This window comes from Uloborus diversus, chromosome 9 (genome assembly GCF_026930045.1).
Source record: "Uloborus diversus isolate 005 chromosome 9, Udiv.v.3.1, whole genome shotgun sequence".
Taxonomy (NCBI): domain Eukaryota; kingdom Metazoa; phylum Arthropoda; class Arachnida; order Araneae; family Uloboridae; genus Uloborus; species Uloborus diversus.
In genome coordinates, this window is record NC_072739.1 from 127588175 (window position 1) to 127613631 (window position 25457).

The 25457-nt window shown below is 31.8% G+C and overlaps 2 protein-coding genes across 4 annotated transcripts in view; one reads left to right on the forward strand and one right to left on the reverse strand.

The window, feature by feature from the left end:
• LOC129229399 (LIM and SH3 domain protein F42H10.3-like) overlaps positions 1 to 9868 on the reverse strand; it is a 92815-nt gene extending 82947 nt beyond the window's left edge. For all 3 annotated transcript variants that reach the window (XM_054863699.1, XM_054863698.1, XM_054863697.1), the window contains exons 1-2: positions 9702 to 9868; positions 5503 to 5597 (exon numbers count right to left, since the gene is read on the reverse strand). In XM_054863699.1, coding sequence (XP_054719674.1) covers positions 5503 to 5597; positions 9702 to 9773 — 167 coding nt within the window. In that variant the 5' untranslated portion in view covers positions 9774 to 9868. The remainder of the gene's footprint in view (positions 1 to 5502; positions 5598 to 9701) is intronic.
• Positions 9869 to 10719: 851 nt separating this feature from the next.
• On the forward strand, positions 10720 to 23514 carry LOC129229935 (GEL complex subunit OPTI-like). The gene is made up of 4 exons (XM_054864317.1): positions 10720 to 10887; positions 15483 to 15586; positions 16467 to 16596; positions 23150 to 23514. The coding sequence occupies exons 1-4, from the start codon at positions 10786 to 10788 to the stop codon at positions 23189 to 23191; spliced, it is 378 nt and encodes a 125-aa protein (XP_054720292.1). The 5' UTR covers positions 10720 to 10785; the 3' UTR covers positions 23192 to 23514.
• The last annotated feature ends 1943 nt before the right edge of the window (positions 23515 to 25457 follow it).

A 25457-nucleotide genomic window follows, 5' to 3' on the forward strand; every position in this document is an offset into this window, starting at 1 on the left:
CTGAAATGACAGTCTTACTAGTCAAACAGTTATAGTTAAGTTACCGGATCCAGTCCAGCCCCGTCAAAATAAAGCATTCTCCTACATGTCAAACGTTGCCAAAAAATACTATCAGATTATCATGCTGTGGCACGAGTTTCATTATTGGCAACATCAGGAGCATTACTTGATCACTAAATTTGCTATTATATTTATGAGGATTGGTTAAATGAACAGCACGTGAACAGGGTTCGTACTCAATTTCAGGAAAAAGAAAATGAAGGAGTCTTGAAGGAGTAAAATGAGATTTTGAAGGAGTACTGATTCGCTGTCCTTAAATGATGTCGCACTTTTTTTTCAACATATTTGACCCCCTTCCCCATTGTCACAAAGTGTCACACTTCACTTACTCCCCCTTGTGTGTCACATGCCATATTTTTTTTAAAACATTGTTATAATAACTGTAATGTCACTTTTTCTCATCCTCTCTCTTCCCCTTGTCAATTTCATGAACCCGTCTCCTCCTCAAGGCATGACATCATTTGTTGATGACCCTTTTTACAATATCATATCTGGGATTTACTAAACAATTTTTTTTTAACACAATCACTTAATATAGTACATTTAGTCATGTATTTTTAAATATTTAAATAATAATTTGACAAATTAACTTTTGCCGCTGAGAGTGTGGTGGAGGGAAAAGCAATAATCATAAAACTTGAAAAAATAGCCAAGCACCATGTAAGCATGTTTTACTTCACTTACAAAATGTCTTAGTCATCTAATAATACTTTCACCTTCAACTTTTACGACTTCTATGATCAATTTGAATCACATCCTTGGGAAAAAAAATAATTTTATGAATGTCGATCGAAGTATTTTAAGTTACTGTCATCAAGGAAATTATGTAGTCTAGAATTTAAAAAGTAGGTGTTTTGAAGGAGTTAAAGACAAAATGGAGGAGTTTGAAGGGCCCTTCAAACAAATTTCCTAAATGAAGGAGTTTTGAAGGAGCGTACAAACCCTGATGAAGTGTCCCTGACAAGAAACAATGCTTCTTTAATATAATTTTGAAAAGAAATTTAAAAAGGAGCATTTGAAAGACAAGCATTAAGTATGCCTTTTGACGGACAATTCAAAGTTCATTAACCTTTATCCTGGGGTGAATCCTTAAAATTTGCAAATTTATATTTTATCATTTTTTTCACATAAATTAGATGTGAATAATGAATAAAAGTTGTGGTTTTCAACAAGAAATTTGATTACAGGTATTGATATGAAATATGACAATGTAAACAGATACATAAATGAACAAATGAAAGAAACCTGAAAGTTTACATACACATAAAAAAAGATTTTTGACAAATGCATATGGTACTATTACAGTATATTTAAAGGTCTTAACAAGATTTTCTCTGCTTCTGTTTCCACTTAAATAATTCTTAGTGCTGTAACAAATAAGGTACTCGGTGTATAAACTCAGCACTAGGGTGGTCCTTGTTTTAGAACAGCAAAAATGTTGTGGGCTTACCACACCTTAATCTGGTTCCATTTTAAGAAAAAATACAGAGAAAAAAATTTAGCTTACTTAAAAAGTAATGGCTCAATGCATTGAACTTCTAGTAAGTGTTGAAAATAAGAAGGATGGATGATGCCAAGGATAAGTTTTTAGGCATCAAAATGAACAATCTAGGAGCCATTGAATCAAGTATACACATATCAAAATATTTAATAAAACATCTATTGAATAAAAAGGATTTTTTGCAGCACATTTTTTAAAAATCTGTGAATTATAGAGAACAGAATAAATTTTTACAAAGGCAAATTTGAATATATTTAAAAATTATTTTCACAAATTTATTCTTCACGTCAATTGCAGGTCTTAATCATGAGTAGGAGAAGAAACGCTTTGGTGCAATCTCAAACTTAAGACGTCACACTCGGTGCATAAGTTTGCAAATCTAGGCGTCAAATCAAAATTTTTAGTCTCAAAATGAGACTAACAATTGCATATTTCTGATACTACTCTTAGCTTTACTTTTAATTTTAATGTTATTCTTAATTTCTTTAACTGTGGTTTATTTCTTGATATAGATATACATATTTATATGAATATTCTTCACTTTAATTGAATTTATCAGTTAAAATATTTCAATTTTAATAATGTGATGCATGATTGGGTCATAGTACGGTGAGCACTTTGTATTTCGTTTGACACAACAAGCTGTCAAGCTGGAACACAGGTCAAAAATAATGACTCTCAGTTTGAATTGATCCTCAAAACTGAACTCATTATAAAAATCCCCAACTATTCTTGAACAGCACTACCAAATGTATCAAGGGAAGTATCAATGTTGCCAAGGGAAGGCGGAAGGTAAGATCACAGTTTTGCAGAAATGAGCAATATTTGAAGAAACGCGTTCAGGATTTCATACTAACAACAGAGAAATGTTGGAATTGGACACTTTTTTTCCTGTTTTACTTCAGTGGAAACCAAAAGAGCACACTTGTGTAGAATAAACTCATATTAATAGTGCAATAGTTTATAAAGCTTTTTACTTTGGATTAAATTGGTCATTGTAGAAATATTTATTTAAAATGATTATGGTTTTATTTTAAGTGTTGGTAGCAAAAAGTTTAAAGTCATTTATTATGCTCTGCTAATTAACGAAATTATTATAAATGGGTTTCATCCCATCATCAGGTACCGACGTTGGTGACGCACAACCCAAAGCGTTCACATTGAAAATTTTGAGCCATTCCTAGACAATAGAAATGATCTTTCTGATTTGTTAGTGAAGGAAGATTCTATCACGGCAATGACGCAAGTGATCATGGATGCGTTGATGCTCTGCAAAGAATTAGAGAAAAATTCTTAATGACTGCCAAATGATTATCATAGCCAGCTCCTCTTTTTAAACAGAACACGAAATTAATTTATGTTTTCTTTATGTATGTTGTGCATAAAAGACGATATAAGTACATATTAAACTTACTATACAATTAGTCATCACTAAGAATGAAGTATTTTGTTATCTACGGAACCAAACTTCTATTTTAACACCTAGTACAGGGTTCATACACTTTTGGTTAAAAAAAGTTCCCTGACTTTTCCAGGTTTTCCAGGTTGTTTTTTAGAAAATTCCAGGTTACTCGCTTCATTCAAAATTTAAGTTTAAATAGTAATATTTTCAAAATAATTAAAATTGTTTAAAGTAGCGATGCAGAAGAACTGAAACTTCTCCCCTTAGATTTAAAAAAAAAACTTGGTTTTTTTTTCGTTTGTTTTCTCTGTCAAAATTTTAAGTTTTTTTTAAACATTTTGTTCAAAATTGTTTTAATTTGTTTACTATTTGTTGAAAACAGAGTACTTTCAACTTATTTTAGCGTTTCTTTGATGTCACGCGTAATATTATAGCATTTTGCTGTAGTCCTGCAGCAACCTTTTAGCATCCGCTTTTGGTTTACAATACATTTTATTTTCTTATAAGTAGGTTAAACGAAACATATTGAGCAAAATGCAAAGCTAAATTTCAGTATAAATATGATTAACTTGTTGCATCAATCGGCGTACCATGTAATGCATAGTAACAAAAATCAACATCCGCCAATCATAGGCCAATGCCAATAATTTTTTTTTTTTTTCACATATTAAAGGACGCTTACATTAAAATTTCAAACTTTCTTTTCCAGAAAGTAATAGTTAATTTTCAAAAATTCATAACTTTTTGCACATTTAATGTTATTTTCAATATTACACATTGATATAAACGTCCAATTCTGTTTCTGGAAGTTTAAGTCTACTTCCATTGTGCAAACGATCAAATATGGCGACAAAGTGAAAAATTTAAAATAATAAGTAGATTTTTGGATTTGTAGTATAAAAGTAGTAATAAATAATTAATAATCCTTAAAAAACTACAATAAAAGCAAAATAGTCAGTATTTAGCACATAAGAGTCTAAATCAATTAAAACAAAAAAAATGTTATGAAGATTAAATTTTGCATTTTTCCAGAAAATAATTACAAATTATCCGGAAAAAAAGGGCACAATTTGTGTTGTTTTCAATAGTTTGCATTGCAATTAACATCCAATGCCGTTTTCGGGAACTTAGGCACTTGAAAAAGGCTTGTGTACTTCCATCTTGGGAATGACCAAATATGGCGGCTATGCCCAAAAATAAGAAATAACTTTTTTTTAATTTGTTGCATGAAGACAGTTAAAAAATAATAAATCTTAATGATACTACAATTCATTGAAAAGTTTTTATCACATTTGCGTCCGAGGCAGTGAGGATAAGATTAAGTTTTAAGAACAAAATTTTTCATTTCTCAAGAAAATTATTTCAAATAATAATACAAAAACAATTTGCAGACCATTTTTTGTTGTTTTCATCAGTTTTCAATTAAAGAAAACATCCAATTCTGCTTTGTTTTTAGAAACTTAGGCATTTTTGGATCGTATCTACTTCCATCTTGTGAATGACCAAAGATGGCGACTACGTTTAACACGTAGCTGAAATGATTTTCCGATCAACAAAAAAAAAAAAAAAAACACATTTTCCCCGATCGACCCTCCCATCTACAGGTTGTGCTTCCGAAGCAGTAAATTGTCTTCTCTCCTGTTGAGTTTGTGCATAATTGCTGTTCACCTGATTTTTTTTCCCTTGGGAACTACTGAGAGGCAAAAATGGCGGCAGCTGAAGATTTTTTGGGTCGCCACTTTTTTCATTGCTTTAAAATTGTTACAATTTTTTTTTAAATACATCGATAAAAATGAAGATTAGATCTTGTAAAACGAAATTCCCTGGGAAAAAATTGGGAAAAGAAAAATTTTGGGGGCACATTTGGAAAATTCCTTGACATTTTTGATTAAGTCATTTTCCCTGATAATTCCAAGTTTTCCCGGAGCGTACGAACCCTGAACCGAACAGAATGTTGTGGCAACCCATCTATAACTTAAGGCAGTAGAAAGAAATGCGTTCCCCTCACTGACTCCATGTAAGAAAATCTTCGCTCTTTTGGCGCATTTTTCGTTGTGAAAAAAAAAACGTTCATTTTTCGATTGCAGTTTTTAAGTGCCAGCGTCGGTTTAGATAAAAATTTACAATTTTTTTCGTGAAATCACAATAAAAACGAAGACTAGATCTCATAGTACTTAATTCCTTGGGAAAAAAATGGAAAAAAAAATTTTGGAGGACAAAATTTGAAAACTCCCTGACTTTTCCCTGACATTTTTGGCAGTGTCATTTTCCCTGACAATTCCCGGTTTTCCCGGAATTCCCGGAGCGTACGAACCCTGTAGTATTAGGTTTCAATCTACACGGCATTTCTGTGGAACGTAACCCCCGTAAAACGACTGTCCACTGTACAACACAAAACAAAAATGCAAAAAAAAAAAAGGACAAATGAAAAAATTTTAGTTACTGCTCTTTATCTTCTCACGGAAGTATACTTATGCACTAGTTACATACATGCACTTCAAATTATGAACTCAAACTATATAAATATAAGTGCACTTACGCATTGCAATATGGCTGTTTGTTATAACCTTTATAAGTCTTCATATTCAATGTCATTCCACATTCTTGACATTTGAAGCATTGTTTATGCCACAACTAAAAGAAAAGAAAATTAAGAAATTAGAAAAGAAGTTTTTCAAAGTGAAAGCAGTATATTTTTAAACATGAATAGCAATTTCACCGGGAAGTTCGTACGAAGTGAACATTTATGAGTTGCATAAACATGAATAACAGATTCATATAGTTAATAATACGGTTGTACTCAAGCTAGAATCTACGTATGAGCAGTGGGGGGGGGGGGGGGGAGCATGACACTGAGGGGCCCACAGCCCGCAAAATCAAAGAATATTTTTTTAAACATAAAAAACCAACATTCAAATTCTAAGCATTGAAAGTATTTTCAATGTTATTATAAAAAATTCAAACAAATGAACTTATAATTAAGGTAGAAATATTGAAGCAGCTAAAAACAATAGATCTGGGTCTGGTTATGCTCATAAATACTAGATTAAAAAAGGAATTTCTTACATTCAGCAACATGAGTTGAACATTTTAAAATTATTAATGATCTTGAAATGGCATGAACAGCTAAACTGAGAAAAAGAGAGTTCTGCATAAATTTAGGAACCATTAAAAGATGATTAGTGCTGTAGTTGGAAAAAGGTTTCGGAGAACTGACCTGGGGGTTTTAGGGGATTAACCAAGAGAATAAGGTGGTTTGAAACTAATTTACACAACATTTGCATTTTTTGCGCTCTATTTAACGAGGGCTTTTCACGGTCCCATCTGGTCCGCCATAGTGTTAAAAGCATTCTATTTAAGGACGCTTTCTACTTAAGGACGATTTTTTGTGGTCCCTTGAAAGTCTTTAAACAGAGAGCCAACTGTATTTCAGAAACAATTTCCTCACATCCCCCCCGCCCACTCCAAACAGCACTGAAGTTACTGTAATACATCCGTATATTACTTTGGCTGCACAACACTTTCGCCTTGGAGGCTAATTCAAAATAAAAACTTGGCAACCCTACAGTCTTCAGAACGTATTTTCATATATCTGTACCTTAGAGACAGAAGAATGTAAGAGACATTATGATCACTTTACATAGGAGGTACGCAGGTAAAAAATTGAAGAAGCTCGATCCGGAATAGACTTCTATATAAAATGCACTAATAAACGAAAAACCGTAATTTTCAGACTTGTGTCCGTCTGGCGCTGAGGTAGATATTATCCAGTAAAATTCACATAAAATTGATAAGATGTACAGGAGCCAAGGGGTTTGGAGTGGAAACCCACATTTTTGATAATAGAAATGGATGAAAAAAGAAACCAAGAATTTGATTTTGAGCATTGTTTTGGCAAACAGTATGTGATTATCAGCGGATGAGAAATTTGAAAACCTTTTGGTGAGCATTCTACACATTGTTGACTGAAAAGGTATGCTCAAGCACATAGAAGAGACCACATAGTGTTAGAAATAAGAATAAATCTAGGGGTTGTGATGAAGCCTAGTATCAATTTTTAAGCGTCAAAATTAACAACCTAGGTATCCTTTTCAATGAACCAAATATATATGCATCCGAATATAAAAAAATAGCAAATAAAACTGTGCTACATAGTTCAGATAACATATTGAAAAAATATCTATGGAATATACGGCACAGAATGTTTTTTAAAAAGGAAATTGAATTCATTTTAAAGTTATTTTTACGAACTTATCTAATCCTTCCAGCTAACTTCTGGTCTTAGTCATGATGAGTCAATCAGAACAGAAAAGCCTAAATAGATTCAAAACTTTAGTTCTAAAATTTGGCAAATAGGGTTCCAAATCTCTATGTGCATAAAATCCAAGTTTTTGGTTTCAAAATGCAACTAACTACTGCTTTTTTCCAGGGTTCACCAAAAACCGGTTCAAGCCCAAAAAAAACTCACCAGGGTTTTTTTAGGTGGGTCCACTTGAAAAAATCCACTACCTGAGCAATGTGGCTTTTCTCAAAATATAGTAATTTAAAACTTACCTCGGAAACAGAAATTATAGATCAGTACCAAGTCTGGAAATAGCTATATTCCTTTCTGTACAATTAATTAAATAGAAATAAAAAGCAGTGTACTAGTGATATAATTTTCCTTTTCGTAACTGGTTTACATTGTCTCTCGGAAGCTTCCTTAACATCTATGGGCAATGTGTATCAACCTTAGGTTTCCAATTTAAACCCAAAACTGGCACCATCTCTGCAGTTTCATCTTTTGTCTGTTCATTAACTGCAGATTCAGCCGGAGTATGCTCCCACCCTTTCAATTCATTATTTTTTAATGTTTAGGAAACCAAAATAATCATCGATTGTTTTAATAAAATTTAAACTTGCTTTTTTTTCTCATTGTTGGAAAAATGCTTTGATAACATGTCACAGAATCTCTTTTTTGATAACAGTTTAATGCAAGGTTGCCAAGTTAAAGATTACACAGTAATCAAATGAAATAAGCTAAAAGTAGATAACTTGTGTGATGGCTGCACCATATTCCTTAAACTTTAACCACATTTGAATATTTATAACATATTCCTGTTTTTATTAATTACAAACTTTAAATTTTTATTTCGAAATTCAGTAGCCTCCCCAACTCAAAAAAACCAGAAAAAGTCCTGTTTTTTTTCCCCCATTCTAAACCTTTTTTCTCCCAAGAAAAAACCAAGGGAGCAGACCTTTAAAAAAAAAACTTTTTTTTTTTCAAATTTCTAACACTGAGTTTTAAAATTACTTTTACAAATTTATTTTTCGCATAAATTGCAGGACTCACTGATGATGACTCTGGAAAGAAAGCTTTGATGCAATGCAAAAACTTAAGCATCAAATGTGTCTCATGAAGGGTGATTTAGGTGTCAAATCTAAATTTTGAATGTTAAAATGCGCCTAATCATTTATTTCTGACACTAGTAGAAAGTTGGGTACTTTTCCATTAAAGGTTGGTTTGGCAACTTGTTTACTTTCAACTTTATCGACAACAGAAAAAATACAGAAAATATATAAATAAAATTACCAAAAATATAAAGTGAGCCAAGTGACGAACCTGACATGGAAAAGCACTGAAAGTTGCAAATAAGTTACAATTTATTGCTTGTCCCTGCTGTCATTATAAAATAATTATAAAAACATGGTTAATCTCTAATGGTGGTAAATCAAAAATTATTAAAAATGACTTAATAAATTGAAAGCTAAACACTTAAGGAAGTTTTTGTATAAAAACATTTGATCACATAAAACATAGATTGCGTACAAGTATGACTGAAAATTTAAATAGGCAGATTTTAAAAAAGATGAAACAGGCACTTTTAAAAGGGCATGAAATGCTTAAAATTCATTTTTTTGCATTATTACATTAAAATTTAGAAACTCTCACACTTTCAAAGCTTTGCCAGTGGCTTATTTCTGTTCAGAAGCAAAGAGAACAAGTTACATTCTTCTGTATCATTAGTGATCTTAGATATGGTAAGATTTAAAGTAATTAGATAGATCTTTATATCTTAGTTATCTTTAGTATCATAGAACTTTCTGTTTCTTTATTCAAACATAAGTGTGACAGAAATAAAATTAGTACATGTTAGTTAGCTGTCTCTCTCACTTTCTCTTAATAGCAACCGAACACGCAAATTATCGATCAGCGATAGCAGGACAGATATTTGGCAAAAAAAAAAAATTAATAATCAGCTATCTTGGCTTTCAGAAGGCAAAGCAGAACCATTAAATTTTCAAACCTCTTTGGCAACAAGTTTCATTAAGTGTGAGTGTGACTATGAAACTTTCATTACCTAAAAATTAATGTCATCTTACATGTACCAACAAGGTAGGAAATCATAAATGAAGCGGAGACTTAACAATTAACAGTGCAATTCATTGATATCATTACACATATGAGATTATATGTAACAGTTCAAAATTGCAGTCATGTACAAACATGATTGCATTATCTATCTTTAGTTAAAAATAAAAAGATATTTCGAGCGGCATAATTTTGACAACCACGAAACCACTCAAATTAACTTACGAATCAAAAGACAGAAAAATTAAAAGGAGAGACGATAGTATTGAATTGCTTAATTTCCATACAAGGTTAACACATTATAGCATCTTTACAATCTAGGACAAATATCAAGTATCTAAAAATCGAGTCATCTTTGCTAAGCCTAAAGGTAAATTTGTGTTTACCTTGTCAAGACACTTAAGTTCTTCAAGAGGATAAACAGTTTTTTCACATCGCGAACACCTTTTCGAACTCATAATCGATCACAAATCGTGATTTTATAACACAAAAACGTCAACAAATGAACGGAATACAAACTGAGAGCATCCACTGCTCTGCTTCTTCTGCTACAAGCCCGATATCCTAATTTAAAAAACGTATGATGACTGACCGTCGTCTGAAACTTGCGAATGCCGCACGCCACCGCCCATCATGTTTGTTTTGATTTTGAAATAATCATTTTCTCCATTAACTAAGCGAGGAATGAAACGTGAACGTTGTATATTTGCATATGCAATATTTTAAAAAGGAATAAAATGTCATTTGTTTTTTAAATTTCAAATACTTTTTAATTTGTTTTATTTACGCATGCTCAGCGTTGACTTAGCTCCGCCTACTAGTTGACGAAAACCATGGAGGTCACTCCATTACGAAAACCGAAAATAACTTTAATAATGCGTAATTAAAAAAAGGAAGTCATAAAAAATTGTCAAAAAAAGTGTTCATATCAAATTTATCGGTCCGTCTAAAAAATAAATTCATTAGAGAAATGGCATACGTAGATAATTGGTAAGAAACGGGTTATACATGGAAACTAGAGTCCCTAAAGGGATTCCATTGGAAACCGAATGTGCATATCAACAACGCCATTGAAATTTTTAGGGAAGGGATGCTTTAAAGTACGTTTAGTTTTGCATAAATAGATGTTTTTTGGCTAATTTCCAATATCCATAGATTCAGACTTTTAAAAAGGAATTCGGGCCTGCCTGGTGAACCGTTCCTCAGATATTGAAATATACTAGCAAAAAAAGCAGATCTGTTAGAAGTTCAAAAATATCTCAAAGATGTTTATTTTTGTAAAAATATTTTAGCTAAATTCCACCTGAGAAGCGTTTTATATATTTTTAAAACGAAGAAAATTTTAACTTTAACTATGAAAATATGCCAGAAAATATTTTATTTTTGGAAATTGGCATCACATCTTTTAATGTTGTGTAAGAATTGATGTAATGTGGCATGTCATAAAAGAGAAAAAATAAGTTTTTAAAAATGAATCAAAAAAAGAAGAGTGAAAGAAATGGAACTTTTAAATCTGCCTTACCTTCAGTGTGGACGAGGACATTTACTCCATGCTCTAGGTGGCCTGATAAGGTATCGAGACCTCATTAAAAAAATGCGTTGAGATGCTATAATTTCATTAGCTCAATCAGTGCTTTATTTAAGTCCTCATGATTGAGATAAATTATTTCCATTTCAATCGTCCCTTCATTTTTGATCATTTTTCAATTAATAGGAGTGCTTCCGATATTCGTCCATCTTATCATTATATAGCATTTTAATTAAGCATGTGGATGTTGAAATTTAATACTTTCCAAAAAGAAGTCAATGAACGAATCTTTCCTTCTTGGGTGCGCCCTCATTTCCTTTCAAAGAAAACACTGATTGCAATTGAAAATCTTAAGAGCGTATCTTCGCTTTTCAAAAGCATATTTCTGAAATATAAAATTTGACATGGTTTTTAAGATCAAAGCTAAGTGTTGAGAAATATTACTACATTAGGTGGTCATTATGCTCGTATTAAAGTAGTACAGTTTTTTAACATTACAAAAGTAAGATAGATACTTTTTGCTAACTTTTCTACATTACACATGGTACTTAATCGTATCAAAAGAGCAGGGATGCACAACCTGTGGCACGCGGGCCAAAAGTGGTCCGTGAAGCTTGTTGAATTGGCCCCTGGCAAGTTCTTCAAAAAAAAAAGAAAATGTTTTTGTAATTTTTTAAAACTAATGTATGAAATATTTTCTATTTATTATTCCATTTTACAATTTTTAAGTTTATATACAGGCCAATTTTACAGCTATTTTTGGTACCAGCTCCACAAAAATTTGACTAGCAAAATCGGTAGATTCGCATAAAGAAAATGTAATAAAAATGGTGCCTTCAAAAATATGGAAATTTTTGCTCTGCTTAAAACAAAATTTACTCATGAAATAGAATGTTGTACCTATTAATACAAACATTATATGAATATGACATTTATTTACTTGTTTGCGTGTGGGAAATAAGCTTAGATAAGTTTGGCGCATTCACAGCGATTTTGCATCAATCTTTTAACACAAGCTTGGTTCATCATTTTTCTGATTATTTCCTAAAATGTAGAGAATAAAAACCTACTGAGCTAGAGAACTAGGATATATTTCTGCTCCCTATGGTTTCTTAGCTATCACCTCCCCCTCAGGAAAAAAAAATCAATTTTAAAATTGAGACCTATTGCTGTGATTGAAATTTTCTGCCATAGAACATTTCCTTGTTCCTTTGCTGCCCCCCCCCCCCCCCCCCATCTTTCCATTTATTCGTTTTTTTTTTTAAATTTTATTATTTTTATTTTTTATCTTATCAATGTAACTAAAAACATCTGCTTTAGAGTTGAGATATTTGCTTTTCCCAACTAAAATTAGGTTGAATTCTTTTGTTTTTGTTACAAATGCTACAAAGTTGATTATTTTCACAAAAATAGGATATTAGTAAAAACTCTCAATGTCAATATTGAATTTCACAAAAATAGGCAGTAAGAAAAAAATACTGGACTAGCCCTTCTGCATACTTGTTGGCAGAAAAATGAGCCTCTTTAAATAGTTACTTGTTCCACTGTATTTGGTATTACATGCTCCTGCAAACTAACTTTTTCTGCATTAATTTGAAGTCCAAAACTAGAAAGAAAGGAAGGAAACTTTTGTTCCATTTTGACCTCTTGCTACTACTGTTTACAAATCAGAAAAAAAAGATAAGTTTCAAAAGATTCAATCTAAACTATCTCATTAGATATATTTGTGCGCCAAATCTAGGCAGAAGTTAGCTAAGATATTGTAAAGTTATCGGAAGCTACAAATACATCGAACATTCAGTCTGTATTTTTATCATTTGATCCCCTCCCCCCTCCCAATGGCCCTCAAACTACTCAGTTCTCCTCTTTGTTGCCCGCTGTCTCAAAAAGGTTGTGCATGCCTGAAAAGAGTATCAAACAACCTTGTAAAAATGACGCTTTTCTTATTGATCTTTTCCCCATTTCTAGTAGCGACTTGTGTATTTAAAAAAATGAATGAATAAAATATATTTTTGCTTTCTTTATTTAATTTTTTTTTTCTGTTTCAATGCATAAAATTAGATCGTTAAATTCGAAGGAGTAAATATTTAAAGTAGTTGATTGCCTCTTCTCGAATTTAGAGTCAATATCTGTGTATATATCGGGAAAAGTTTTATGCAGGGATGACCACCTAATCCACCCCACCACCTTTTGAAAACACCATAATGTGTTTTTTTTTTTTTTTTCAAAAATGGTTTTATGCAAAATTTCATCGTTTTTCCCCAAATGTTTTTATACATTTTACATATTATTGCAAAAAATAAAATCTTATTAATGCGGAGTAGCTTGCAAAGCTTAAGTTACAGATTTAATTCATTTAGAAAGTTATATTTTTTAAGGTAATGCAAGTAGAGTAGGCATAAAATAGCATTTACACCTGCACACTTTTTTGCATCTTTGATAGACGATGCAGTCAGAGCAAGAAAAGAAAACACAATCAAACATTGTTTATGCGTTTTTGAAGGGACTATGAAAAAGCGTACAAATGAATAAATGTATAATAGGTATAGATTAATGTGTATTAGACTGCAGGACCTATTTGAAAAACATATAATTGATAAAAACATATAAAAAAGAAACCTATAAACTGTGCTTCTATAAAATTGTGAAAACAGAAAATAATCATGTTAAACAGTGCTCTTATATAAAAAAAAATTAATGCCAAATTTTCACCTTTCAAGCTACTTTATTGATCCCTATATAGTAAGTCTCATGTATGAATGGTGGAAGAATCAACAAACATTAATTTTTATGACAGTCTTCATTGTTAAAATATTTTAAAAGAGTATTTTCTTTCATTTAAGTTTGTACTGAGGCTTTTAATTACAATAATTTTTTTTCCTTTGATAAAAAAAAAAATGTATTCCTAAATGTATTAAACTAGGAGAAAAAATAGATAAAAGTCGGAAACAACGTTTAAAAGCACAAATAAAAGAATAGAAAGTTTAAAATTCACACTTGTTTCAGAGGCAATAGCCTCCTTCTTCAGTGCAAAGCAAGCAAATGGGATGGAACACACTGAGGAAGGAGGTTATTGCCTCTGAAACATATTGGCATTTTAAACTTTGCAATCTTTTATTTGCTTTTAAACGTTGTTTCTGACTTTTATCTATTTCATGCACAAAGCACCTGCTTTTCAAAGGAGAAATATTGTCTAAAATGGAAAACATAATTTTCTTAAACCTACTTGCCCTGTTTCTATAATTGTTGCCACCGACACATTAAGTAAATAAATTACATGATTTAACTTTTTTTTAAATCTTTAAATAAAATGTGCGTTGATCTTTTGATTTTTAAGTCTAAAGCTCATCAGACTTATGATTCATTTGTAAATACTGAAAAATACTTTCTATGCTTACGAATGCGGGATTTCAGTTTTAGTTTTTTACTTATAGTAGATACGTGATTATGAGAAAATCAATTTGCAAGAATTTATTCTTGGGTATTTGTAATTAGTAATTTACTCTTAATTATTTAATTAATTTCAAAGAAACTAGGTACAAATATGAATATTAAACATTCCCTAACAATTATTCATAAAATCTTCATAAATTTCCGAAAATAAAATTGTTTTTCTTACAAATTGTATTTAAACCAAAAAAACCTGGTTTAAACCAAAAAAAAACCTTTTAAATTTTTTTCAAAAAAAAGAGACTTTTTATACCAACCTTGGTATACCCTCAAACATTTTTAGACATATTATGTATATGATCGCATAGACATTTTGTCACTAGCGCAGCCAGAAATATCTTCTGGAGGGGATTTTTTGATGAAAAATACCCTCTGAAGGGGATGTTTTGTCCAAAAATACCTTCTGAAAGGAGTTTCTTGATCAAAACAGCTTTTTCCTATGCTTAAACTACTGTAGTAGAATTTTTATTTATATTAAAACCAATGGCTCTGGGGTGTGTCCCCCCCCCCCCCACTTTGCTACGCCACTGCCTTTTGTGCAGAGTGAATTACTGGGAGTAAGATCCTCAGAAAAATTGATGTGAACAATCACTGCCGCCCATTATCTCTGGTTGCGGATTGTTGATGTTCTGTTCGAAGAAGAGGGGACGGGAAGAATGAACGGATGCTTGTAAGACAGGCATGATAAACAAAAAAATAAAGGTTAAAAGGGAGATAATTAAAAAAAGAAATTAAAAAAAAAAACGCACTAAGACTTATTAGTGTTGCAAATATGCAGTACTGGCCTCTGGGTAGGGGTCCTATGTATTTTGCAGGGGGGGCCCAAAATTTATAGATCTGGGCCTGGTTGCCACCTCTAGAACACCACAACAAAACATACCGTTTTCAGTTGTGCTAGGAGCTGACCAGTATTACATAAAGACGATTCACATGAATTTCCCTATACAATACATTCTATGTGGTTAAAATTTGAAGATACTTTTAATTTTTATCCAGTCGTCTTTTGTCAGTATTATTGTGGGTGTTAAACAGTCAGATAAAAATTTCAATAATCTTGATTTATTTATTTTTTTTTTAAATCTCTATATCTGTAAGCTATGCTATGTTATTAGTCGATTTAAATATTCTCTCAATTATTTTTAATTCATTTCTCTTTACTATATACTGATTAAGTTTTTCCCTTTTGTAGGATGAATTTTTAGATGTAATTTATTGGGCACGTCAAATTCTCGGAGTTGTCATAGGATTAGCTTGGGGTTTGGTGCCATTGAAAGGAATAATAGGTCTGTTGTCGTAAGTATGTTTTGAAAATAATTTAAACTCTGAATATTTATTAAAAAAAAAAAAAAATTAATTACTTTTTTTCTCCAAGATAGTATTTCCTATAATATGGAGAAAATAAAAAAGATTTGACTTGATTAAAAGTTTTCATAATATTTAGAAAATTAATAATGTATCATTAGGTTAACTAACACCTATTTTTTCCCAACTACACAAAAAGAGTCAATAAATAAAAGTTATATTTCAAATACTTTTTTACCTTATTAAAACTAAGTATGAATCAGAGTCATCAATTACTTTCGCATTTAGCTATCAGTCGTCTGCGGTTGGTTGATCACATGACAACTAATGAAATCTGTAGTTACTAAACGGTTGTTCATCAACCTCTGCTCTATCGAACACTTTTGGTTAAAAACGCGGTTACTTGCTCAGACGAATAACGCGTAGGCGAAGAATTTTCTTAGTCACAAATGGTCATGTGGTTCCATCACCAGCTTAAATTGCGGTCAACCAAGGAATCTACCGGTGACGCTATTGGAACGACTTCGGCAACAACTAGTTAACTAGTAGCTCTATTGAAACGCTACTGGTTAGTCACCGGTTAGCCGTGTTCTTTTCACAAACTGAAACAGACAGTTTGGTTTTCTAACATTTTGCTTTTGTAAGCTTTAGTTTTAGACTATTAAAAATACTTATAAATTAAGCAGGATGAACTCAGCTGGTAAAGTTCCTTCATATAAAGTACCATACCTTTTTCTTCTTTTTTTTCATATAAAAAGAATTTGTCCTGTGTGTCAAATCAGTAAATGATTTTTTAATGATTAATACTATCTCAAATTTTAGTTTCTTAAATTTAGTTAAAAATATCTTGTTAACAAAAGATATTTTTCAGATTTTGTATAATAAATGCCGTAAGTCTTTATACATATTCCACTGCCTTCCAAAAAGTTGATGAAGAAGAATTTGGTGGAGCCTGGGAACTAATGAAAGAAGGTTTCATGACATCATTTGCAAGTTTTCTCGTAAGTGTATGCTTTTATGTATTTACTGTTTAATTAATTTGTTTGGCATATTAAAATAATACTTAGGAACTTTTTTTAATTGCTGAATTAGTACGGTGCATGAATATGTTTAATATTAAGGTAAATGGGTGAAATTGTAATATTGGGACTCCAATTTCGGAATCCCAAAATCCAGAAAACCCAAACCAGGACCTTTTTTCATTTTTTTTTTTTAATTTTATAATTATAAATGTTTAAAATAGTTAACATTCGTCTATTACTTCTTGAAAACACTACTTGCAGCTTGATTTTATGTTTCATCAAAGCCACGTGTGAAATCAGCATCTTGCTATAACTGTGCTGCAATCTTTTAGCATCCACTTTCGGTTAATGACAACTCTTCATATTTTCACATTAGTTATACACTAGAAAGCATATTGAGCAAATATACAAAACTATTTTCTGTATAAATGTTTTTTTTTCTTTTTGTATCAATAGGCACGGTGCATTAGCACATTAGTGAAACCTGGGAAATGAGCCAAATACCACTCAATCGGAAAATTTTCGTCAGTCATGATCTAAAATCTGAAAAGATTGCTTTCAGATTTAAGCTCCCATACTACAACTCCAATTCAAAATAATAGAATACTTTTTACATTTTGGAAAAATGTTTATTCTACCCAAATATAAGTGCATATTAGGCATTCAAATGAATGTGCCACCTTTCTTAAACCTTAAAGTGTTCTTTTCATTTCAAATATAGTTGATTAAAAATAATCTTGGCTAGAATAATCCAAAAGCTTTTAGTGATGAGAGTTTACATTGAGTCAAAAAAAATAGAATATTCAAATTAAAAGGGGAAAAACATTTTCAAAAGAAACAATATCAAAACTTGAATGCATTTTTTTTTTTTTTTTTGCTGGAAAACTTTGATGCAGAGATCCACGCCATTTTCCTGGTGCTCCATAATTTTCAATCTAGACAAAACGACTTCTCCAAAGCTGTAATCTTGGTTGACTCCAGAGCAGCTATTCGGGCTGTTACGAAGATCCAAATCACCGAATCAAATACCATCTCAGAAATTTAAAAGAACGTGATTCTTCTAAGAGATGCAAACAAGACCATTACCTTCAAGTGGGTTCCCTCACGTGGGCATCCATGGAAACAAAATGGCTTGACTCCCTGTCCAAGCAAGGTTCTTTAGATCACCAAGCAAACTGTCCCATTCTCAGTGAGTCCCTTACTCGTTTCTGCAAAAACCAAATTCAAGACCAACTAATGGTCATAAACAAAGCAAACTCCAACGGCAAACCTTGGACCGAAAGTCAAGAGATGTGAAGGACTTACTGTAATTAACCTCGAGCAAAAGCTGTGGCCCTTTTTAGGCTCTCTACAGGCCATGATTGCCTGGCTGTGCTCCTCCACAAGACAGGTATCTTAACATCTAGTACCTGTCTAATTTGTGGTTCTGGCAACATGAATGCTACTCATCTCCTCTCCTGCTCAAAACTTCAAAAACAAAATTTACTCTGAAAGCTTTATTGGTCTGTGTGATCAGTCATGGACGCCCGGAAATGACTTTCTCTTTATTTCTGTTACAATTGTGAAATCCTCTAATTTAGATTTCTTTTTGATTTTAAATTGTTACTTTTGTTATATGTTCAATTGTTTATTGTAATTTTTTTTTTCCTGTTCTTGGCTGCCTTTTAAATGGATTAATATCCTTCTGAATAAAGCCATATGTAACAACATATTTTTTGCTGGATTCAACTCTTTAATCCTTTCACACACAGATTCTACCACCTATATACATTCATCGCTGCTGACGGTTTCCATACTTTCTTCATTTTGGTAACAAGTTCAATTTTGTTGGTGGACATTTGGTCTTGAACCGCTTTCTTTAGATTTGACGGTACCACAAATTCTTGATCGTTTTGAGTTTGGTGGAGTTACTTGACCAGTTTAATACCAAATTTCCTCTTTGTGGTCAAAATCTAAGAGTTGATTTAGGGATATGACACAGAGTAGAATCTTGCTGAAAGATAAAATGTGTCACTGCTGTGCCTAAGATAAAGAATCATGCAGTGTTATTGATAAACAGCAGAAGTCACACATTGTTTTATTTTAAGATTACATACAATCGTTCAATTCCAGCAGCCCTCATGCACCCACACACAGGAGCGGCAAATAGGGGAGGTGAAAGGGGGCGGTTGCTCCCCCAAATTTTTTGCTAAGAATAATGAAAAATGGGTAAATTCAATTTAGATAACTTAGAAAATCATTTGTCTGCATTTTCAGAACAAAAAAAAAAAAAAAAACCCTGACGGAGAATAATTGTTTGCCTTAACCAAAAAACTCTTCATATTTCAAAATATTTTAAAATTGTGTACTTTATGTTATGATGGTGAATCTTGTATGAGATGCCTGTACAGTGTTGAGACTGCGCAATTTTTACCTGTAAACTCTCTATATATGTCATTTTACATAAATTTTTATGCTCACATTATAACTTAATGTTTAGCTGGTAAGTGATCATTGATTCTTTGCACTAGAAACACATTTTAGTAACTCTGTGTATTATAGTTTTTCATAGAAACTTTTTGTAAAGATATGCTATTTTTGAAAAACATGCCACATCAAAAAATACTTTCATATCAACAAATATACCTTGAGGCTCTTTACTTGACAATCTCTGAGTAACACAAGATGGTATTCAAGAGTTAAATCTGTAAAAGCCTCCCTGAAAGCATTACTGGAAAGCGACCTTTTTAGTGATAGTAAATCCCAACAAAACATAAATGTGAAAAAGAAGCCAATTTCGGTTGAAATGAGGTGCGGGAAAGACGGTGTCACAGACAAAAAAAGTTCAGATCTAAACAGTTACCAAGTTCCATAGCAGTTCCTCATAGAAGTTGGATTTTCCCATGTTCTTCAATTCATTTAGAAAATTTTTTTTTACTTGCTTTGATAATGGATTTTAAACTTGCGGCAAGTTTTAGTTATCACTATTTTTTTTTCAAACTTGCCAAGTTTTAAATCCAATATCAAAGAAAGTAAAAAACTGTTTTCTAAATGAATTGAAGAACATGGGAAAATCCAACTTGTATGAGGAACTGCTATGGAACTTGGTAACTGTTTAGATCTGAACTTTTTTTGTCGGTGACACCGTCTTTCCCGCACCTTATTTCAACCGAAATTGGCTTCTTTTTCACATTTATGTTTTGTTGGGATATCATTACTTTTTGAAAAGCTAAATCAAAGGTTATATTCTAATTAGACAGTTATAAATGCAAAAGCATATATTACAAATATATGATTTCCTTTTTTCCCCCTGCTGTTACGGTGCACTGGTTTGCGGTTTCTTTTTATTAGAAGTCATGAAGATATTTTGATAACTGGGAACTTGGCGCGATCGCCAATTTTGGGCAATAATCATCTGTTTTCCCATTTATCAGCAAAGCTAACGGCTCTTGCTCTTTGGCTTCCTCAAATTTTTCGACAATTACGAAAATTGCTTAGACTCATCTCAAAATCTGCGTATTATTGTTTGAGGGGATTATCATATCGTAGATCGTAAAATATGCGGAATTTGCAAAAATATTTCGCAATTGTTGAAATTATTGCAGCCATTTTTGCTCCTCCTGTAAAATTTAGCATTTAATTGGGATCTAAAGTTTTTATAAAATTTTAATGCCGGTTTCTTTTATTTTAAAGGTTTAGCTCTAGATTTGCAATTTTAATTATTTGATGGATCATTTTTCATTTTAACGGAACTTTGAGTATTGTTTCAAGCCCCAATTCGGTTAGAAATTAAATTGTTAATTTAAAACTTCTACAAACCTGGTTTTGGCAACGTTTGACGAGCCCATTTGTTTTGATTTATTTGGTGAAATATTTTGCAATTGCGCGGCGAAGTGATTACGCCGTGATGCTCATTAAAAAATAGCGTAGTTTTTTGCTATTTCAATGTAGTTTTTTGACTTTGTAGATTTTCCCCTTTACATATGCATGAAAATCTATCTTTATGCCAAATTTCAAGTATGTGAGACACTTGGAAGTTCGTAAACATTTGGATGAGTGAGTGAGTGAGTCAGTGTAAAAAATGACACTTTTCAGATAGTAATAATTTCATAACTATGAGAGGTACATTCATGAAATTTAGGATTATAGGTCTGCTAGGCAGCTCTATTAGACATACAAAATTTCAAGCACGTAGATATAATAGTTTTTGAGAAATGAGGGAGTCAAAAGTAGCTTGAAATGGTTCGTGTAAGATACGCACTGGCAGATGTGTCGCCTGCTTTCCGAACTTGGCTGACACGTTGCCGTGTGTCTAAATCTGATGTCATTTTAATATGTATGACTTTGTTTGAATTTTTGTTTACTTTATTTATACTGCGGATCGTTTTTTGAACAGTGCTACAATCTATTATAAAAATTTCAATCTGCTAATCTTAATTCTTGGGTTGACATTCGAAACTCTTAGTAATTTTTGCACCGATGCATACTTTAACCATGTGTGGTACTTTGTGACATAACTTTCCATAACAGTTTTTACAGTAAGCCAATGTAGAAGAGGTAACAAAACTGACATGAGATTATTGTCAAAATATTAAATCAATGTTTAGAATGAAATGAACAATTCAGTTTTTCTGAAAATTGAGGCAGGGTTTGAAGAGGTATATTTATCATTGATCTTAAGTTTAATAGTATGTAGGTAGGTTATACAAAACGAAAAAGAAAATATTTCATTTATAAGTAAAATTTATAGCATGAGGGAATAGGAATTGTTTTGTGAATTGAGACTATACTTTATAGTTACGCAAAATAAATACTAACCCAATTTAAAAAAGTTTCTTGGTTATTTTAAAGAGAGGAATTAGAAGGAAATTATAACTTTCTTGCTTCCATTATTTTTTGACTGTTTCAATCAGGTCAGTCATTTGAAAGATGACTTTTTTTATTAAATTGAAAATCCAATGTAATTAAAGCACAAATTAACACGAAAATACAGCATATAGCTATTTCAAGGCTACAATGGAGCCTCTTCATCAGTGCAAAAAACTCAGCACACAACCAGTGGGAGAACTGAACATCAACTTTTGTGTCTCAGGAGGTTAGAGAGCAATGATGCAAGCAAGACCTTCATCAATCAGCTGTATTGGCAGCAAAGCACTGGATATATATTAAATATAAAGTTACAATATTTTCTGTTCTCCCGACTCCAAAAATAGCAGATTAAAACTTTACTAAAAATAAAAGCTGGTACCGAGATATTTTCTGAGATAACTTATTGCAAAATAAATTTAAAGCTTCGGTCACAAAAATTTTAATTGTTATTAACAAACCTAATTATTCTTAACATTAAAACCGTTTTATTATCACTTCTTGCTAACCAATATGTATTTTTACCGTTCTGAGGAAATTCATGTTCAAGAAACTTGACCCCCCAAACGAAATGCTGAAATGCCGTCCCTGCCCACACACCATGATGGATGTCTCACAAATTTGAGAGAACCTCTTAACACAAGATTTCTCATACGCTTTATTTTTTGAATGCTAAACCCAAACACCTTTTTTTGTTCACAAATATTTCAAAAAAAGATTCATCACTGAATATAATACTTTTCCAACCTTGTTGCCTTTGTATGAGGTTCGATTTGCTCCAGGAGAGTTGTGCACGCTTCTGCTTCATGTTTATCTTGTCTCTTCGTAGATCTGCAATTGCAACTGCAGTTTATGTAATTTTCTAAGTGTAGTTGACTTGGACACGATAACTACAGATTCTTTCCAACTTTTATAAATGCAAGAGGCATTTTTAAAACTACTATGTTTACAGTTCACTTTAATTTGGGTTCATTTCAGTCATCTGTTATAATTTTTCTACCTCGTTAACTTTAGTTACTCTTTAGTTGGTCAGTTCTTCTATATTCCTTCAAAATCTTACATACCGTAGATTGTAAAACATTTATTTGAATTGAGTTGGATTGATTTTTTTTTTTCTAACTTTAAGCGAAGATACAATACATAACTTTTTCCCCTATTTATCACCTTGACGACTCATTTTGAGCAATAAAAGGTTTTTAAAGGTTCATACTTGTTACAAACTATCGGCTAACAGGTGTGCAAATATTTTCACTGCTTTTCAAATCCGCATACACGTATATAAAACCAATATAATTTTCCAATTTGTTAATGATCCATAAGTTGTTAAAATGATATCTGAAAAGTTGTTGAATATAATTTTCCCATTCATGAATAACGTGTTTTATTCTTTTTAATTTGCATGCGTACATTTTTCCTGACCCAGGAATAAGTTTTGTTCAAATAGTTCAGATATTCTATTATTTTGAATTTGGGTTGTATACAGTTGTACAATCTTAGGCTCAGAAGTCCGAGGTTTCTTTTAATTCTAGTTGATTGCGTTTTTGAGTATTCGTCTCTTTTTTTCTTATATATGAAGAATAGGTAATTTTACTGCATCAATAAAACAATTTACACTCAGCATTGCATATTGTTATCAAAGATAGCTTTCATACTGATATAATTTTTTCTTTTTCTTTTCTTTTTCCAGGTAACATGGATCATGGTATACTCGGCCACTCATTTTGATTGATGTTTTAGATTATAGACATTATCTTCTATATGACTTGAAACCAACATCTTCATAGAAAAATTCATGCAAAAGCCTGTCTATTTTTTTACTATTAGCCTAAGAAAACCTTGAAACAGGGCTTGATTTCTACAGCTTATGGCTGTAATTTGGTGATTTACTGAATGAAATAAGTGTTAGAGGCTAGAAACAAGATTCTGGCTGGCTGCAAAGATGTTGATTACAGTTGAAATTTATAAATTGTACAAAATCAGAAATAAAATTTCTGGTCTTTCTAGGTTTATAGATTTATATATGTAATTCATAAATGTCAGAAGGTTTGATATAAATAAAAAAAATTATTTAAACATTTTAATAAATGGTATTGTTGATATCAGTTTGCAAATAATTAGGTAAATATGCTACAGTTATTTTACAGTATAAACTAAGTGTAATAATTATTCCAATGCATATAAAATAGTACAAAGAAAGCATGTCTAAGGTTGTGATACATGTCACCAACTTCGTCCATTTTTGAGTGTTCACAGAGAAAAATAGTAAGTTCTCCAGGGAGTATTAAAAAAAAAGAGTCAATTCTAATACTTAGAAGTGTGCATTGGTGCAGTTGTGTAAACTTAACTTTGAACAATAAGAGAAGAGACGGGACCTGGAGACCACCCCATATGCCACAGAGTGTCCTTTAATAACCATTAGACAGGGCTCCCAAATGGTCCGCTTTTCCCCGCCAAAGTCCGTTTTTTAGGGTAAAGTCAATTTTCGACCGCTTTTTATAATTTTGGTCTGATTAGGCCGCTTTTAGTATTTCCCTGTATATAATCCGCAGATTATCTGTTAAAAAAAGTGGAAAATTAATGAGGTGCAGATTATATGCTGCTGCAGAGAATCTGTGCATTTTTGTTTTCTCAACACCAACGCATAGAACCTCAATATTTCCTGCAGGATTCGCCATTAGAGATCATAAACCTTGCCTGTATGTTAGTTATTTTACAAGTTCAATCTTTTTTGCATCTTGTTACTATTTTTATATTTTTGACAATCAGAAGTTGTTTGGATATGCATTACCTTAGATTAGCTTATTTTATGATTCTTATAAACTACTTTTTTTTCGGAACGATGGAAATATCAAACTTACTCGGACTTCGCCAAAAATTGCTTGTTGTGTTTGAGCTTTCAATCTCTTTGCATCTTGTAAATATTTTGAGATTTTTGGCAATCGGAAGTTATTTTGACATACTCCACCATAGGTTAGCTTATTTCTTGATTAATTTTAAGTGCTAATGAAGTTCCTTATTTTTATAACCATGGCAACATTGAACTTACTTGGACTTCGCCAAAAATTGCTTGTCGTGTTTGAGATTTCAATACTTTTGCATGTTGTAAATATTTTAATATTTGGGGCAATCGGAAGTTATTTTCACATACACCACCATAGATTAGCTTATTTTTTGATTAATTTTAATTGCTATTAAACTTCCTTATTTTTATAACCATGGCAACATTGTACTTACTCGGACTTCGCCGAAAATTGCTTGTTGTGTTTGAGATTTCAATACTTTTGCATCTTGTAAATATTTTAATATTTGGGGCAATCGTATGTTATTTTCACATATGCTATCTTAAAGTATCATATTTTATGTTTAGTTTTAGTAAATAATAAAAAAAATATATTTTTGGAAAACATGCCAACAGTGAACGTACTTAGCGAAAATTTGATTCTCGTGTTTGAAATTTCAATCCTTTTGCATCTTGTAATTATTTTAATATTTTTTGGAAACTGGAAGCTATTTTGACGTGTGCTACTCCAGATTATAGTATTTAATTTTATTTTTAAACTAGTGGTACCCTCATGGCTTTGCCCGTAGTTGAAAATTAAAAGGTCATTTGGTTCTCCTGTATGTTTACAAATAATGGATGATGAATTTATCGCCAATTTGCTATTTTCATTTGCTCGCCAATGTTACGGTTCCACGTTATGATTATTCCGTAATTTACTCTTCCACGTTGTGATAATTTCCTCAGTAAAATTTTCTTAAAATTGGAATAGAAAAAGAACAAAATCGAATTTTCGAAAAATCCCTTCGAGGTGCACACCCCTATGTTTCAAACTAACTTTGTGCCAAATTTCATGAAAATCGGCCGAACCGTCTATGCGCTGTGTGCGTCACAGATATCCAGACAGAAAGACTTTCAGCTTTATTATTAGTAACTAGTGGTACTCGCACGGCTTTGCCCGTAATAGAAAAATTAAAAGGTTTTGTTTCGCCTGTAT